Consider the following 18123-nt stretch of genomic DNA (forward strand, 5'->3'; position numbering starts at 1 on the left):
ACCTGGGTAACAAGAGCGAAACTCCGTCTCAAAAAAAAAAAAAAAAAAGAAACTAGCAGTCTCTTCCCATCCCCAGAGGGGCTGGGCTCCTGGCGCCTGACATAGGACCCGAGCTGCACCACACAGCTTGCAGGGACAATCTCAGGTACCACGGAAAGATGGGAGCATGAGCTGGGAGTATGAAATCACTCCACAGAATAGAGGGCTGGTGGGCTGCAGGGGCTCATGCCTGTAATCCCAGCATCTTGGGAGGCTGAGGCAGGTAGATCACTTGAGCCCAGGAGTTTGAGCAAGACGAGCCTGGCCAACATAGTAAGACCCTGTCTCTACAAAAAAAAAAAAAATGTTTAAAAGGAGCCGGGCACGGTGGCACCCACCTGTAGTCCTAGCTACTCAGGAGAGTAAGATGGGAGGATCGCTTGAATCCAGGAGTTCAAGGCTGCAGTGAGCTATGATTGTGCCATTGCACTCCAGCCTAGGTGACACAGTGAGTCCCTGTCTCCAAAAAAAAGTGAGGAAAGGAGGCTGCCAGGACAGTGAGAGTCAGGCCTTCTGCTGTCCAGCCTGGCACATGCCATCCTGGCAGGCAGCATTGGGCCCCTGCAGCATGGCGGCTTCTCTCCCCAGGAGTACATGCGCATGATGGGGCTCAGCAGCTGGCTGCACTGGAGTGCCTGGTTCCTCGTGTTCTTCCTCTTTCTCCTCATCGCCTCCTCCTTCATGACTCTGCTTTTCTGTGTCAAGGTGAGTGTGGTGTCAGTGGGGCTCTGGTGAAGCAGGGAAGAGTCAGGGCAGCCAGGGCACCCCAGCAGGGCCCTCTTGGGAAGAACTCTGTGGTCAGCAACTTCAGAGAGAGTCTTTCCCTCTTGGGGTAGAGGAACGGTAGATGTCCCACTCCCAGGGGCGTGAAGCCACGTCCCTGTGACCAGGGATGTTCAGGAGTCCTCCTGGTCCACCCCCTCCGGCCCACCCCACCCAACTCCTGCCTGCACCCCACAGGTGAAGCCGGATGTGGCCGTGCTATCCCGCAGTGACCCCTCCCTGGTGCTGGCCTTCCTGCTCTGCTTCGCCATCTCTACCATCTCTTTCAGCTTTATGGTCAGCACTTTCTTCAGCAAAGGTGAGTCCCAGTCATCGGGCAGAGTGGGGTTGCCGAGGGGCCAAAGGCTATCTGCGTGGAAATCACCCAGAGGCTGTGATCGCAAGGGAGAGGGGCCTGGTCGAGCTGATGAGGGGAAGGTTGGACTGGGAGGAGGAGAATTCACAGAAGGCAAGCAAGTGGGTGGCCATGCTGAGCACTGTCTAGCAGCCCAAAGGGAAGGCGAGCCAGAAGTGAGGACAAAGTGAGCCCGGCCATGCGCAGAGCCTCGCGGTGATGGTCACATTGAAGGTCTTTTCTCCTGTCTGAATTTTGTGTATTCGCTTCGTTGTCATCTTCCTTTGCCCGTTTTTTCTCCTTCCCAGCGTTCTGTTGGGTGATACAGTCTCCTCTAGTGCCCTTTGCTTCTGATGGTTCAGAGGCTATATTTCTCTTTTTTTAGTGACCACCTTTAATATGTCACTTAATTACTTATCTCTAAAATTTCAAAAAGTGAAGTTATTCAGTATTCCCAGCCTCTTCCCAGATATAACTCCAACCTCACCACCACTCTAAGTACTTACTAGAGATTCCCAGTTTTGTTTTTTTTTAAGATGGAGTCTCACTCTGTCGCCCAGGCTGGAGTGCAATGGCGCAATCTTGGCTCACTGCAACCTCTGCCTCCTGGGTTCAAGTGCTTCCCCTGCCTCAGCTTCCTCAGTAGCTGGGATTACAGGCATGCACAACCACCCTTGGCTAATTTTTTTTTTTTTTTTTTTTTTTGTATTTTTAGTACAGATTCAGTAGTTCCAGCTACTCAGAAGGCTGAGGCAGGGGAATGGCCTGAACCCGAGAGGTGGAGGTTGCAGTGAGCCAAATCATGCCACTGCATTCCAGCCTGGCAACAGAGCAAGACTCTGTCAGGAAAGAAAAAGAGAGAAAGAGAGAGGGAGAGACGGAAGGAGAGAGGGAGGGAGGGAGGGGGAGGGAGAGGGAGGGGAAAGAAAAGACAGAAGTGATGACATGGTAGCTCACACCAGGAAGGAAGGAAAGGAAGGGAAGGTAAAAGGGGAAAGGGGAAAGGGAAGGAAAGAGGAAAGGAAAGGAAAGGGAAAAAAAAAAAACATAAGTGACAACATTGTAGTTCACACCTGTAATCCCAGCGCATTATGAGGCCAAGGCAGGAGGATCACTTGAGCCCAGGAGTTTAAGACCAGCCTGGGCAACATGGCAAGACCCTGTCTACAAAAAAATTAGCCAGGTGCGATGGCACACGCCTATGGTCCCAGCTACTCGGGAGGCTGAGGTGGGAGGATTGCTTGAGCCCAGGAGGTGGAGGTTGAAGTGAGCTGAGATTGTACCACTGCACTCTAGCCTGGGTAACAAGAGAGGGACCCTGTCTCAAAAAAAAAAAAAAAAAATCATAAGCAGTTACTTTCTATGTGACATTCCTGTACTTTGCCAACATATTTGATGTGCCTGTGATTTTCGTGTACTCATCTTCTTTAGAGTCACTCTTGTCTGTGTTGAAGCACATCCTTGAGTCGTTCTCCTAGTGGGCATCAGTGAGTGGTTTATGCTTTTGACTTTGTACATCCAAAGGTGTCTTTATTTTGCCCTCACTGCTGTATAATATGTTAGCTGCCTATGAAGTTCTCCATGGATAGGTATTCTCCGTTGGCAATTTTATAATGTTATCTTATTGCCATCGGATACTCATTGTGGTGGGAAGTCTGCCATCCGTCTAGGTGTGATTTTTCTTTTTTCTTTTTCTTTTTTTTCTTTTTTTGAGACATAGTCTTGCTCTGTCGCCCAGGCTGGAGTGCAACGGCATGATCTCGGCTCACTACAACCTCCACCTCCTGGATTCAAGCAATTCTGTTGCCTCAGTCTCCTGAGTAGCTGGGATTATAGGCGCGCACCACCACACCGGGCTAATTTTTATATTTTTAGTAGAGACGGGGTTTCACCATGTTGGCCAGGCTGGTCTCGATCTCCTGACCTCATGATCCACCCACCTTGGCCTCCCAAAGTGCTGGGATTACAGGCGTGACTCACTGCTCCCAGCCTGCTGTGGCTATTTTAAGCATACAGGTCAGTGGTGTTAAGCACGTTCACATCGTTTTGTGCCACCCCCATGTCCACCTCCAGAATGGTTTTCATGTTTCCTGATGAAACTCAGTCCCTGTGAAACACTGACTCCCCACCCCCATTCCCTGGAAACCAACATCCTACTTCTTGTCCCTAAGAGTTTGATGAATCTAGGAACTCGGTGTAAGAGGAATCGTACAGCATTTATATTCTGTGCCTGGCTTCTTTCACTGAGCATAGATAGCATCTCCAAGGTTCATCCGTGCTGTAGCCTGAATTCCCTTCCTTTTCCAGGCTAGATGATATTCCACGATGTCAATGGGCCACATTTTGTTTGCTTGTTCGTCCGTCGTCGAACTCTTGGGTGTCCCTGCATTGTGGCTGTCTTGCGTGTGCTGTGCTGGATGTGGGTCCTTGCTTTTAATTCTTCGGGTGTACACCCAGACGTGGAGTTGCTAAATCCTAGGGCAGCTCCGTGTTTAACTTTTGAGAACCTGCCAGACTGTCTTTCCCACGATGTCTGTACCGTTGCACATTCCCACCAGCAGCACCCAGGATGCCATAGTCCCCCGTATCCTCGCCATTTGTATAACTGCCATCCTAAATGGTGTGAAGGGATATCTCTCAGGCTTTCACTTTTTTTTTTTTTTTTTTTTTTTGAGACGGAGTCTTGCTCTTGTCACCCAGGCTGGAGTGCAGTGGCATGCTCTCAGCTCACTGCAACCTCCGTCTACTGGGTTGAGGTAATTCACCTGCCTCAGCCTCTCAAGTAGCTGGGACTACAGGTACATGCCACCATGCCTGGCTAATTTTTTGTATTATTAGTAGAGGTGGGGTTTCGCCGTGCTGGCCAGGCTGGTGTCAAATTCCTGACCTTCTGATCTGCCTGCCTCGGCCTCCCTAAATGCTGGGATTACAGGTGTGAGCCACCATGCCCAGCCCCGTCACATCTCTTAATTCCTTTTTTTTTTTTTTTTTTTTTTTTTGAGATGGAGTCTCTCTCTGTTGCCCAGGCTGAGTATAGTGACACAATTGGCCCACTGCAACCTCTGCCTCCCAGGTTCAAAGGATTCTCCTGCTTCAGCCTCCTGAGTAGCTGGGGCTACAGATGCCCCCCAGCACACCCGGCTAATTTTTGTATTTTTAGTAGAGACAGGGTTTTGCCATGTTGGCCAGGCTGGTGTCAAATTCCTGACCTCAAGTGATCCTCCCACCTTGGTCTCCCAGAGTGCTGAGATTACAGATGTGAGCCACTGCACCCAGCCTCTTAATTTCTTCTTTTTAACTATACTTTTACAACTCCCTTTCTTCTTTTTGTGTGACATAGTCTCACTCTGTTGCCCAGGCTGGAGTGTAGTGGCACAGTCTTGGTTCACTGCAAACACTACCTCCTGGGTTCAAACAATTCTCCTGCCTCAGCCTCCCAGGTACCTGGGATATTAGTGTGACATGGAGGTGGGCACTTATAATCCCAGCTGCTTGGGAGGCTGAGGCAGAAGAATCGCTTGAACCTGGGAGGCGGAAGTTGCGGTGCGCTGAGATCGTGCCATTGCATTCCACCCTCGGTGATGGAGCAAGACTCTGTCTCCAAAAATAAAAAAAAAATCCAAAGTGCAGGATAAGCCAATGAATGTTAATGACAACAGAGTGCAGAAAGTTCATTGGTTACTTCATGGCAACTAAGCTTTCCAGAATTACTGCTTGTTCAGTGACGCTTGAATGGCATAGTATCAAAGAAGAATATCCACAGATACTTGCAAAAATCACTGTAATACCCTTTACTTTTCCAACTGTCTAGCTGTGTGAGGCCAGATTTTCTTCATACACATCAACCAAACAACACAAAAGGGTAAACAGGCAGATGTGAGGACCCAGCTGTAATCTGTTAAACCAGATTACAGTTTGACAGATTTAATCTGTTAAATCAGATCCCTGCTGCTTGGGAGGCTGAGGCAATAGAGTCATTTAATATTACGGATGTTTACAAAAATGTGAAACATTGTTCCTGACTCAAGTACCAGAGGTGGGGGGGTGGGGGTTAAAAAACCAGTAAAGAAAAAAAAAATCGGCCGAGCACGGTGACTGACGTCTGCAATCCCAGCACTTTGGGATGCCAAGATGGGCCGATTGCTTGTGCCCAGCAGTTCAAGCCCAGCCTGGGCAACACGACAAAACCCTGTCTTTACTAAAAATATTTAAAAAATTATCCGGGCATGGTGGCACACTCCTTTAGTCCCACCTACTCAGGAGGCTGAGGTGGGAGGATTCCTTGAGCCCGGAAGGTGGAGGTTGCATTGAGCTGAAATCACACCTCTGCACTATAGCCTGGGTGACAAAATGAGACCCTGTCTCAGAAAAAAAGAAAAAGAAAAAAATTAGAAAAACCACTGCCACTCTTCTCATTAAATTGTGGAGAATGTGGGGTTTTTTTTCATAAAAATATTTATGTTAACTTGTAATGGATTTATTACTTTTATTCTTAAATTTAACAGAGTTTTAAATGTTCATAGTATTAACTTCTTGTAGAATAAATATGGAGATATATATATATATATATATATAAAACCCACATTTAAAAAGCCCTTTGGTGTCCTTAATAATTTTTAGGGATAGAAAGAGGTCTTAAGACCAACAATTAGGGCTGGGTGTGGTGGCTCACACCTGTAATCCCAGCACTTTGGGAGGCCGAAGCGGGTGGATCCCTGAAGTCAGGAGTTTGAGACCAGCCTGATCAACATGGAGAAACCCCATCTCTACTAAAAATACAAAAATTAGCTGGGTGTAGTGGTGTATGCCCATAATCCCAGCTACTCGGGAGGGCAGGACAAGCACTTGAACCCAGAAAGCAGAGGTTGCGGTGAACCGAGATCACGCCATTGCTCTCCACCAGCCTGGGCAACAAGAGAAAGACTCCATCTCAAAAAAAAAAAAAAAAAAGAACAAAGATTTTGATGGCTGGGCACAGTGGTTCAGACCTATAATCCCAATACTTTGGGATGCCAAGGCGGGAGGATCCCTTGAGCCTAGGATCTTTAGACTAGCCCTGACAAAACAGGGAGACCCATCTCTGCAAAATAAAGTTTTAAATGAGCCAGGTATGGTACTGTGTGCCTGTGGTCCCAGCTACTCTCCCTAGCCGGAGGTGGGAGGAGCTCTTGGGCCCGGGAGGTAGAGGCTGCAGTGAGCTGTGATGGCACCACCGCACACCTAGGTGACAGAGGGAGACCCTATCTCAAAAGGAGAAAAAAAAACAAAAAGAGAGCACTGCTGGCATGGACAGAAAACATGCAGATCTCTCCACACCTCCGTAACACACTCACCCACCTCTTCTGGGTCCTTCTCGTGGGTAACCTTCTCAAAGCCTTCCTGGCCCGTAGGAGCCTCTTCTCCCATCCTACACCTCCCCAAGGTCCATCGTGTGTCTCCATTGAGCAGACATTGCTCTCTGTCACCCTAGTAGATTCCAGGAGAGGGAGGGGAAGGGTTTTCTCTGTTGTTTTATGTGGGTTGCCTCCCTCATGCCTGGAACAGAGTGCTCAGTGAGTATCTGACGATTGAATGAATGAATGAATGAGACGTCGGGAAGTCCAGGCAGAAGTAGGGCTTAGGGTGGAAATCAGGGGTTGGGGATCAGCCACCTCAGGTGTGCAATGTCAAGAAGGCAGCTGGATGGGAGGTAGAGGAGGGGCTGGAGGTATTGGTGTGGGGGTCCCTGGGATGGGGCACCACTTGGAGAAGAGGCTGCCAGCCACACCTGGTATCCCCCAGTGCCAGGGCTTGTGTCTCTTGTGGATGGCAGCTGCTGGTAGCAGGTTGGATGGCTTAGCCCCAGGAGGAGGGGTTCCCTGTATCTCCAGGGGCCCAAGCCCCTTCTGAAGGCGCCGACACTCACGCCCCCCGGGTCTTTCTCTACCTGCAGCCAACATGGCGGCAGCCTTCGGCGGCTTCCTCTATTTCTTCACCTACATCCCCTACTTCTTTGTGGCCCCTCGGTACAACTGGATGACTCTGAGACAGAAGCTCTGCTCCTGCCTCCTGTCCAACGTCGCCATGGCAATGGGAGCCCAGCTCATTGGAAAATTTGAGGCGAAAGGTGAGTGTTTGCCTTACCCAGGCTTTCCTTGCCAAATCAGTCACCTTTGAGAGCATCTAGCCACAGGAGCCGCCAGCAGCAAGGCTGCACCTGAGACGGTCGGCAGACAGTTGGGACCACTGAAGCCCACAGCATCCACAGACAGCGCTGAGTGTGCGCTGGGAGCCGGCCATGTCCCCGGTGGAGGGAAGCTCAGCTTCATGGCAGAATGGGAGGTGATGGGGCCACAGGGCAGTGGGCCGAAGAAGCCCAATGCTCAGAGGACAAGAGGGTTGGATCATCCACCAGCACACACACACATCTTGTCTGATGGAGGGATCTGATTTAGTGATCTGAGCCTCTTTCCGGTTTTTTTGTTTTTTGTTTTTTTTTTTTTTAGTTTTTAAATATTTTATAGAGATGGGATCTCACTGTGTTGCTCAGCCTGGTCTCAAACTCCTGGCCTCAAGCAGTCCTCCTAAATAGCCAGTATTACAGGCGTGAGACATCCTACCTGGCCTCTTCCAGCTTCCTGAGACATTGAAAATTATTATACCAGAGATCTCAGAGTCTGTGAGTTTTGAGGACTTTTTTTTTTTTTTTTGAGACTGAGTCTTGCTCTGTTGCCCAGGCTGGAGTGCAGTGGTGCAGTCTTGCCTCACTGCAACGTCTGCCTCCCAGGTTCAGGCGATCCTCCCACTTTTGCCTCCTGAGTACCTAGGACCGCAGGTGTCCACCACCATGCCCACCTTATTTTTTTTATATTTTTAGTAGAGAAGGGGTTTCACCATGTTGGCCAGGCTGGTCTCGAACTCCTGACCTCAGATGATCTGTTCTCCACCTTCTGAAGTGCTAGGATTACAGACATGAGCCACTGTGCCCATCAGGGTTTTGAGGACTTTTGATCAACCACTGCTCTAGATAGAGGGTAGAATTAGCATCTTCCGGCATGGTGGCTCACACTTGTAATCCAAGCACTTTGGGAGGCTGAGGCAGGCGGATCACGAGGTCAGGAGATCGAGACTAGCCTGGCCAACACAGCGAAACCCCGTCTCTACTAAAAATACAAAGATTAGCCAGGCATGGTGGCAGGCACCTGTAATCCCAGCTACTTGGGAGGCTGAGACAGGAGAATCGCGTGAACCTGGGAGATGGAGGTTGCAGTGAGCCAAGATTGTGCCACTGCACTCCAGCCTGAGTGACAGAACTAGACTCCGTCAAAAAAATAAATAAGAATTAGCATCTTCCCAGTGCCACCTACATTGATTGGTGATGGTGGCAGAGAGGCCTAAGAGAGAAACAAGTGATAAACTACAGTGCTTTTTTCTTTTCTGGCTTGTTTTTTGAGACAGGGTCTCACTGAGTTCACCCAGCCTGAAGTGCAGTGGCACCATCACGACTCACTTCTTTTCTTAATTTTTATGAAATTAAATTAAGTAAAACACTTCCTTGGTCTGCCTTGGCCTATGGGCTCTCATTCTGCAAGGCCCACAGTGGGCACCAAACCTGGCCTGAGAGCCTCTAGCTAGGCCCCCTCCCAACACTGCTGCATCGGGGGTCAAGTCTCCAACATATGAATTTGGGTGACCCAGTCAAGCCATGGCACCATACAGTTCCTAGCAGCAGCCTGCAAAGGTCTGGGTCTGTGGAAGGAGGTAAGAGTGTTCAGTGTTGCTTTATCTTTCATTAGAATGGTTTTCTTCACTTGGCAGTGTCTCCTAACACTTTAGCTTTTACATGTATGTGTTTCCATGTTTAGTCATGTGTTGATAAAATGTAGACTTTGTTCTTTTGCTTTCTTTTTAAAACTTTTTTTAGAAACAGGGTCTCACTCCATTGCCCAGGCTGGAGTACAGTGCCAAGATAATAGCTCATTGTAGCCCTGACCTCTCAGGCTCAAGTGATCCTCCCACCTGCGCCTCCTGAGTAGCTGGGACCACAGGCACATGCCACCACACCCAGTCAGTTTGCCTGTTTTGCCCAGGCTGGTCTCAAACTCCCGGCCTCAAGTAGTCCTCCTGCCTTGGCCTCCCAAAGTGCTAGAATTAGAGATGTGAGCCACCACACCCAGTCAGAGTGAATTTTCTTAAAACAGACAGATCTGTTTGTTTGAAAGTGAAGACTCACCAAGGCTGGGAGCGGTATTTCCATCAGTGTCCTTGGCCAAACGGGGTGTTGGAACACACAGATCCCTAGCACTGTCAGGACAGCAATGTTGGCAATCCAGAGAGAAGATGAAAACCATGAGCTCCATTAAAGAGAGCTTTACACGTTTGAAATATTTCTGTGATTAAAAAACACTTATGGCCGAGGCAGGAGGAAGGCTTAAGGCAGGAGTTTGAGCCCATCCTGGGCAACATAGCAAGACCCCTGTTACTACAAAATTAAAGTTTAAAATAAAACACATACTAGGCTGCGTGGGGTGGCTCATGCCTGTAATCCCATCACTTTGGGAGGCTGAGGTGAGTGGATCGCTTGAGGTCAAGAATTCAAAACCAGCCTGGCCAACATGGTGAAACCCCGTCTCTACTAAAAACACAAAACTTAGCCGGCGTGGTGGTATGTGCCTGTAATCCCAGCTACTCGGGAGGCTGAGGCAGTAGAATCATTTGAACCTGGGAGGCAGAGGTTGCAGTGAGCCAAGATCGTGCCAGTCCACTCCAGCCTGGGTGACAGAGCAAGACTCTGTCTCAAAAAAAGCAATCAATAAATAAAGACTTACACTAATGCACATTGACCCACATTGGCCATTCTCAAATCAGAGATGTGTGTGCATGTGTATGAGTGTATATATGTGCATATGTGTCACAGACTAAATGCAAGCCTGTCTTGTTCAGTTAATAAGCTGTTGCTGGTCTGTGACTTAATGATTTTGTTACCTGCGGTTGTCTGACAGACTTGAAGAAAGCTATCAGGTTTGTTATAAAACCCGGAAGGAAAAAGGCATGCTAGCCAAGCAGGGACCATGCAAGGCCAAATGTGCACTCCTGTGCCATCAGGGGCTTTGGGGTCCCTGGGCCCCCCAGCCAGCCCAGTTTCAGGCCACTTTCTTGGTGTGTGTTCCAGGCATGGGCATCCAGTGGCAAGACCTCCTGAGTCCCGTCAACGTGGACGATGACTTCTGCTTCGGGCAGGTGCTGGGGATGCTGCTGCTGGACTCCATGCTCTACGGCCTTGTGACCTGGTACGTGGAGGCCGTCTTCCCAGGGCAGTTCGGTGTGCCTCAGCCCTGGTACTTCTTCATCTTGGTGAGTTCTGACACCCTGCTCTTGAGCTGCTGCCTCTGTGAGTGCAGAGGTGTCCCCAGTGCCTGCTCAGGGATCCCTCCGAGTCCCTGGCATGCAGCGCCTGCATGGGGCTGGGACACAGAACCCTGCCCTGTGCACAGGGGTTGGCGTGTCCTGAGGGCCCTTGGGATTGATTCAGATAGAGATGAAAACCTGCCATGCCAGAGACAAATCCTTTCACTCCAGGGCCTGAGGCAGAGGGGTGCAGAGAAGGTGCTGCTGTGGCCCCTCTGTGCAAGACCCACACATGCAGCTTCTGTTGCCCGCCTGCCTCCTCAACTCCTGCCTCTTTTCCTGTAAAAAGTAGCTTACTGAGTTTTCTACCTACAAAATCTAGCTTCTTATGAAAATGATCACTTTCCTGTAATCTATAGCTCAGTCTCACTGGTGAGATGGACACTGTTGACATTTGGTGTGTACTTCACCAAGTTTCCTTCTCTGTACTTACGGATCCACGTGTAGCATAGCTTCATTTGTTTTGTAAAAATGGGATCAGAGTTTGGGTGCAATGGCTCACATCTGTAATCCCAGTGCTTTGGGAAGCCAAGATGGGTGGATCACCTGAGGTCAGACCAGCTTGGCCAACATGGTGAAACCCTGTCTCTAATTAAAAAAATAAAAAACAAATAAAAAATAAAAGGCCAGGTGTGGTGGCCCATGCCTGTAATCCCAGCACTTTGGAAGGCTGTGGCGGGCAGATCACCTGAGATCAAGAGTTTGAGACCAGCCTGACCAACATGGAGAAACCCTGTCTCTACTGAAAATAGAAAAATTAGCCGGGCATGGGGAGCACATGCCTGTAATTCCAGCTACTCTGCAGGCTGAAGCAGAAGAATCACCTGAACCCAGAAGGCCGAGGTTGTAGTGAACTTAGGTCACACCATTGCACTCCAGCCTGGGCAACAAGAGTGAAACTCCGTCTCAAAAAAATAAAAAATAAAAAAAATTAGCCAGGCGTGGTAGCAGGCGCCTGTAATCCCAGCTACTCAGGAGGCTGAGGCAGGGAGATTTGCTTGAACCTGGTATGCAGAGGTTGCAGTGAGCTGAGATTGTGCCACTACACTCCAGCCTGGGCGGCAGAGCGAGATACTGTCTCAAAAAAAAAAAAAAAATGGGATAAGCGTGGACCCGGTCATTCATGTCTATAATCCCAGCACTTTGGGAGGCTGAGGTGGAAGCAGCACTTGAGAGCAGGAGTTAGAGACCAGCCTGGGCAACATAGTTAAACCACATCTCTACAAAATAAGTGAAAAATAAAAAAATATGGCTGGGTGTGATGGATCATGCCTATAATCACAGCACTTTGGGAGGCTGGGGCGGGCGGATCACAAGATCAGGAAATCGAGGCCACCCTGCCTAACACAGTGAAACCCTGTCTCTACTAAAAATACAAAAAATCAGCTGGGCGTGGTTGCATGTGCCTGTAGCTTTAGCTACTCAGGAGGCTGAGGCAGGAGAATCACTTGAACATGGGAGGTGGAGGTTGCAGTGAGCTGAGATCAAGCCACTGCACTCCAGCTTGGGTGACAGAATGAGACTCTGTCTCAAAAAAAAATTCATAATAAAAAATAAATAAATATATATATATTAGCCAGGCGGCACACGCCTGTGGTCCCAGCTACTTGGGAGGCTGAGGCAGAAGGATCATTTGAGCCCATGAGGTTGAGGCTGCAGTGAGAAGTGTTCACACCACTGTACACCAACTTTGGTGACAAAGCAAAACCCTGTCTCCAAAAAATAAAAAAGGATTGTAATGTAAAAAATGCTTAAAACTTGCTTTTTAAACCTAACAGTACAACTCAGATATCTTAAATACATATATGTATTTGTCTATTTATAAATATAGATTTAGATTATCTAAATATATTGACAAATTTTGTTTTATTTATAAATACATTTCTAGGCATATACCTCTTTAAGAATCACTTTCATTTATAGTGACACAGTGTATTCCATCCTATGGGGTCATCACCATATCTTTAACTAATTCCCTACTGATGGCGATGGCTAGTTAAGGCCTTTTTTTTTTTTTTTTTTTTTTTTTGTGAGTCAGAGTCTAGCTTTGTTGCTCAGGCTGGCACGCAGTGGCATGATTTCAAACTACTGCAGCCTTCACCTCCCAGGTTCAAGCAATTCTCCTGCCACAGCCTCCTGAGTAGCTGGGATTACAGGCATGCAGCACCACGCCTGGCTAATTTTTGTATTTTTAGTAGAGATGGGGTTTCCCCACATTGGCCAGGCTGGTCTAGAACTCTTGACCTCAGGTGATCCACCTGCCTCAGCCTCCCAAAGTGCTGGGATTACAGACGTGAGCCACCACATCCGACCAAGGCCATTTCTTTTTCATTCTTTTATTCCACAAATATTCATGAAGCGTCCACTATTATAATTCATCAACTCTAAGATGACACTGATTGTTAGAGGTAATGGTTACTCCATCTACCACTAAAATAAAAATACCACAGTTCCTCTATGGCATTTTATGATTTAAGATGCATTCTGATTTTAAAATAACTTTACATATGAGAGCTGTGTTCCTGAGAACCAGTGGAGTGCGGCGTGTGCCAGACGCTGTTCCGGGTGCCGGAAGTGCACTGGGCATGGAGCTGCAGGTGAACAAGTTCCCGCCCCACAACTTCCCCGGCACTGATCCTGCCAAGCTGCTGCTTTCACTTTCCCTGGTGCTTTGCCCGCACCACCATGTTGACTGCATCCATGTAGGCACCAGGCTGTCCTCAAGGGCGGTGTGTGAAGTATGTGGCTATGTATTACCCCATGCACCGAGCTGTTTCTGGGATGGCCACACAGAGGACGGGAAGAGGCTTCCTCACAGCAGAGGGAGGTGCGGCACCTTCAGCTTCTCTTGCTTATGGGCATGAGCTCACATAGAGCTTCAGCAAGGAAACAGCCAGGTGGCATGGGGACACAGCTTCCTTTCCATTTTGGCCCCACGTCCCTCTGGAGTGGAGCGTTAGATAACTTCTCTCTGTATGAAATTTCATTGCAGACGAACTCCCTTCCCCTGTATAGGATCCAAGTTCATCTTCACAAGCCTATGTGTAACTGTTGTGCCCACTTGCCAGGTTAGGAAACTGAGGCTTTGAGCTTTCCCAGGAGGAAACAAGTCAGGGTCACTCTGGGGCTGCCTCTCTGCAGTGCCTTCTCCACAGCAGTGCCTCGAAAACGTGGCTGTGTGCATCTAGTGTGTCCGCTGATTGTTGCTTTGCTTGTCACAAACAAAACAAACTGAAAACTGACAGCCGTCTTCTTCCCTCTCAGCCCTCCTATTGGTGTGGGAAGCCAAGGACGGTCACAGGGAAGGAGGAAGAAGACAGTGACCCCGAGAAGGCACTGAGAACTGAGTACTTTGAAGCTGAGCCAGAGGACCTGGTAGCGGGGATCAAGATCAAGCACCTGTCCAAGGTGCCGCCTCCCATGGGGTCAGGGAGGGCCGGGACTGCTCGGACCACAGGGAATACTTAGCAGCACGGCAGTGAGACCTCACGGCCCGCCAGGTGCTCCCTCTGAGGCTGGTTCCCTCCTGCCCTGAAGGAGGGCAGGAACCCCCTCCTGCCCTTTGACCGGTTCCCCAGGGCACAGACTACACCTCTAGCTTCACGGGAGATGCCGGACTTGGTCGTCCAGCAGTGCCTCGGCCTCATGGGCCTCTCAGTGTTTCAGGGACACTGAGGGTGTCTGGGACATGTTGGGGTTGGGGGAAGCCAGAGGGAAGCAGCCAGGAGGAACATCTGCCCGAAACATCCCTCCCCTCTGCATGCTGATGGTGACGCTGGGCTTGGCTCCTTCCTAGATGGGCAGGGGAGCAGGAGAGGCCTTCGCCGTGGGCCTGGGGGCTGTGGGTAGCCCAGGGAAGCCTCTGCCTTTCCTGCAGGTGTTCAGGGTGGGAAATAAGGACCGGGCGGCCGTCAGAGACCTGAACCTGAACCTGTATGAGGGGCAGATCACTGTCCTACTGGGCCACAATGGCGCCGGGAAGACCACCACCCTTTCCATGCTTACAGGTGAGGGACGGGTGGCCTCATGTCCCTTGCAACCAGCAGGCCCCCCTTCAACATGTTCTCAGCACCACCCCTGCCTCACTCCCCCATGGGGCTTTCAGGCCTTCCCCCACAGCAGCAAGAGATGTGCCTCAGCCCCGTAAGCCCAGTGCAACATGCAGGGAGACCCCCAGGGACTCCTGCTCTCCTCACCGCCTCTGTCTGTGAATGCCCGAGCTTGACGGGGTCAGTAAAAACAAATGACGCCACACAGGAGCAGGTCCACCCCGTGCTAATTCTGTCACCAACCCCCACTCTGAGAGCCATCCCCTGTGCAGCACACCCCCCTCCCCAGCTGGTGTTTCACTCAGTCTTCCCCCAGCACTAAGGCATCTGGCAGTGACACAGGCTGGGACCTGGGGCAGGGCTGAGTGTGGTGACTCACCTGTGTGTTTGTGTGCTGTGGGTTTCTCCTCCATGACCACTGTGCGTCCCGTGGCAGGGCTGTTCCCATGCCGCTGCTTTCTCCCACTGGCCCAGACGAAGCCCACCCTGGTGGGAACAGGGTTCCTGGCCCTCTCATGGGCAGGGTCCTCAGGGGAAATTAAGGTAGACAGACAGGATGGGGGTCGTTACCCCTGCGGCTGAGGAGTAGGAACTTCATGCTGAACGTGGGGTCTCCCACTGGGCCCCAGGTCTCTTTCCCCCTACCAGTGGACGGGCATATATCAGCGGGTATGAAATTTCCCAAGACATGGTTCAGATCCGGAGGAGCCTGGGCCTGTGCCCGCAGCACGACATCCTGTTTGACAGCTTGACAGTTGCAGAGCACCTTTATTTCTATGCCCAGGTGAGTTGGGGCCAGGGGTGTGCAAAGGGTGTTTCTGCTGATATGCTTGGGTTTCCGGGGCAGGCCAGGTGCCCCGATCTCTTCTGAGGATTTAAACTGGAGGAAGGGAGCAGGGAGGGCAGGAGCCAGGGTTCTGAGTCCAACCATATCAAGAGGAGGGTTCTCTCTCCAAGAGCTCACTGGCTGGGGCCAGCCTCCCGTCAGGAGCTCTGCATCTCCCATGTCCCGTGTCATTGCAGCTGAAGGGCCTGTCGCGCCAGAAATGCCCTGAAGAAGTCAAGCAGATGCTGCACACCCTCGGCCTAGAGGACAAGTGGAACTCACCGAGCCGCTTCCTGAGTGGGGGCATGAGGCGCAAGCTCTCCATCGGCATTGCGCTCATCGCAGGCTCCAAGGTGTGGCAGCGGGACTGGAGGCAGTGGGCTCCCCTCCTGCTCGGCCTGGGCTGGCCCTTCCGCCATGGCCCAGGCACCTTGGCCCTTGACGTCCCAGACAAGGCCATCACCATCTTTGGAGGACTCGAGCTGGCTCCTCGAACCCCTTGATGGGGCCTCCCGCAAGGCCAGCCTCAGCCTGGGTGTGGTGCTCCCTGAGGCATGGCTCGCCCTGGGAGATGACTCTACCATCGTCACGAGGCTGTGTCTCTCCTTTGCAGGTGCTGATGCTGGACGAGCCCACTTCGGGCATGGACGCCATCTCCAGGAGGGCCATCTGGGACCTTCTTCAGCAGCAGAAACGTGACCGCACCATCGTGCTGACCACCCACTTCATGGATGAGGCTGACCTGCTGGGAGATCGCATCGCCATCATGGCCAAGGGGGAGCTGCAGTGCTGCGGGTCCCCGCTGTTCCTCAAGCAGAAATACGGTGAGCGGGGCCAGGCCGCCACAGGGTCAGTGTCCTGGCTGCTGTGCTGAGGGAATGACTGCTGCCTTCATGAACGGCCCTGAGATCAGGCAGGGGTGGCCTTCTCTATATCTTCTGTCTGTTGCCTCTGGGTGGAGAGCCCAGCTGGGCAGGGGGGTGCTTGTGAGAGGGAAGAGGCAGGGAATGGAGCTGAAAATCTGTTTGGTTAGGATGTGGTTAAACCGTGACCAAAAGAACAGAGGCCAAGCCCAGGGCCACCAGGAGCAGCAGTGCCCTTGGAGAGCCCAACACACACATCAACATGGCAGCTCCTATGTGAGAGCAGCTCACAGTATGGCCGGGGCTGGCGGGGCCTAGCAGGATCTGGACCTGGCCCTCTGACTGTGCGACTGTGGCTTTTCTCTCAAGTTCATCTCCTGGTCCTGTGTGATTGGGTGTGCCAGCCTCCCCCACATTCCAACAGGGACTGGAGCAAAGACACAGGAGCCCTCCTCCCCTTAGGACACCCCCCAAGTACGTGCCCCTCCTCTGCTGGCTTCCCTGGGGCCAGCACGCAGGCAGCCCTGGTGACTGAGTGGTGACCCATTGTGGTCGGCAGCAGGTTGGAGGGGATGGCCTATGTCCTGAGTAGCCACATGCTAAGCCAAGACACCGGGTTTTTGTTACCAGGAGGGAGGAGAACAGGCCTTAGGGGACAAAGAACTGTCTGCCACGACCTCTGAGAGTTTCACCAGCCAGTTCCTGCCCAGCTGCCCAGTTGGCAGAGCCATTGCTCTTCCAGGGCCCAGCATCCTTGTCTCTAAAGAGGACATTGGGCCAGGTGCAGTGACTCACGCCTGTAATCCCAGCACTTTGGGAGGCCGAGGCAGGCGGATCACTTGAAGTTAGGAGTTCAAGACCAGCCTGGCCAACATGGTAAAACCCTGTCTCTACCAAAAATATAAAAAATTAGCCTGGTGTTGTGGTGCACGCCTGCAGTCCCAGCTACTCTGGAGGCTGAGGCAGGAGAATCACTTCAACCAAGGAGGCAGAAGTTATAGTGAGCCAAGACTGCACCACTGCACTCCAAACTGGGTGACAGAGCAAGACCCCATCTAAAAAAAAAAAAAAAAAAAAAGGACATGGAATCCCATCTTCCACACAGTGACACTGGGGAAGAGGTGAGATGCTGTCTCTGATAGTGCTGTGCAGTGTGGTCTCATAGCCAGTAGCCCTGGCTTCTGTTCCTGCTGACGATCTCTTCCTAGAATCGTACCATAACCATCAGTGTTAACCTCACAAGACAGAATCCCTCACGCGTGTGCTGTCACTGCTGCTGATATCCTTTCCTGTTGCTTATACAGTTAGGTGGAGACTCCACCTTCCAGCAGGTGCCCCTGACAGTGCTCAGCACCCCAGATCCCCAGCAGCTCTTCCCAGAGGGAGCAGGAGGCGAGACCTTCAGGACAGCTCTGGGAGCTCCGAAACGTATTCATTCTGCTTCAGCTGCCCACCACTGGTTCTCTGGCATCCTTCCCACCAGCCTGCCTGGTGTGAGCCCCAGAGACCCCTGTGTGAGCATGAAGAGACCTGAGGGATCAGCCAGAGGGCTCACACGTGGCCTTATGTTCCAGGTGCTGGCTACCACATGACGCTGGTGAAGGAGCCACACTGCAACCCCGAAGGTATCTCCCAGCTGGTCCATCACCACGTCCCCAATGCCACGCTGGAGAGCAGCGCCGGGGCTGAGCTGTCCTTCATCCTTCCCAGAGAGAGCACTCACAGGTACGCCTCCCAGGGAGAACACTCACAGGTACACACAGGTGCACCCCCCAGAGAGGGTGCACACAGGTACGCCTCCCGGGGAGAACACTCACAGATACACACAGGTGCACCCCCCGG

The 18123-nt window shown here is 51.2% G+C and overlaps 1 protein-coding gene across 3 annotated transcripts in view; it reads left to right on the forward strand.

Annotated features, from left to right (window-relative positions):
• Window positions 1-18123, forward strand: part of LOC116542923 (ATP-binding cassette sub-family A member 3) — a 71808-nt gene that overhangs the window by 30493 nt on the left and 23192 nt on the right. For all 3 annotated transcript variants that reach the window (XM_032268149.1, XM_032268150.1, XM_032268151.1), the window contains 10 exons: window positions 628-744; window positions 1000-1120; window positions 7089-7262; window positions 10308-10489; window positions 13808-13951; window positions 14421-14550; window positions 15222-15376; window positions 15616-15771; window positions 16032-16242; window positions 17856-18006. In XM_032268149.1, coding sequence (XP_032124040.1) covers window positions 628-744; window positions 1000-1120; window positions 7089-7262; window positions 10308-10489; window positions 13808-13951; window positions 14421-14550; window positions 15222-15376; window positions 15616-15771; window positions 16032-16242; window positions 17856-18006 — 1541 coding nt within the window. The remainder of the gene's footprint in view (window positions 1-627; window positions 745-999; window positions 1121-7088; window positions 7263-10307; window positions 10490-13807; window positions 13952-14420; window positions 14551-15221; window positions 15377-15615; window positions 15772-16031; window positions 16243-17855; window positions 18007-18123) is intronic.

The sequence above is a fragment of the Sapajus apella genome, unplaced genomic scaffold, assembly GCF_009761245.1.
Source record: "Sapajus apella isolate SASKATOON/1434 unplaced genomic scaffold, GSC_monkey_1.0 scaffold175, whole genome shotgun sequence".
NCBI lineage: Eukaryota > Metazoa > Chordata > Mammalia > Primates > Cebidae > Sapajus > Sapajus apella.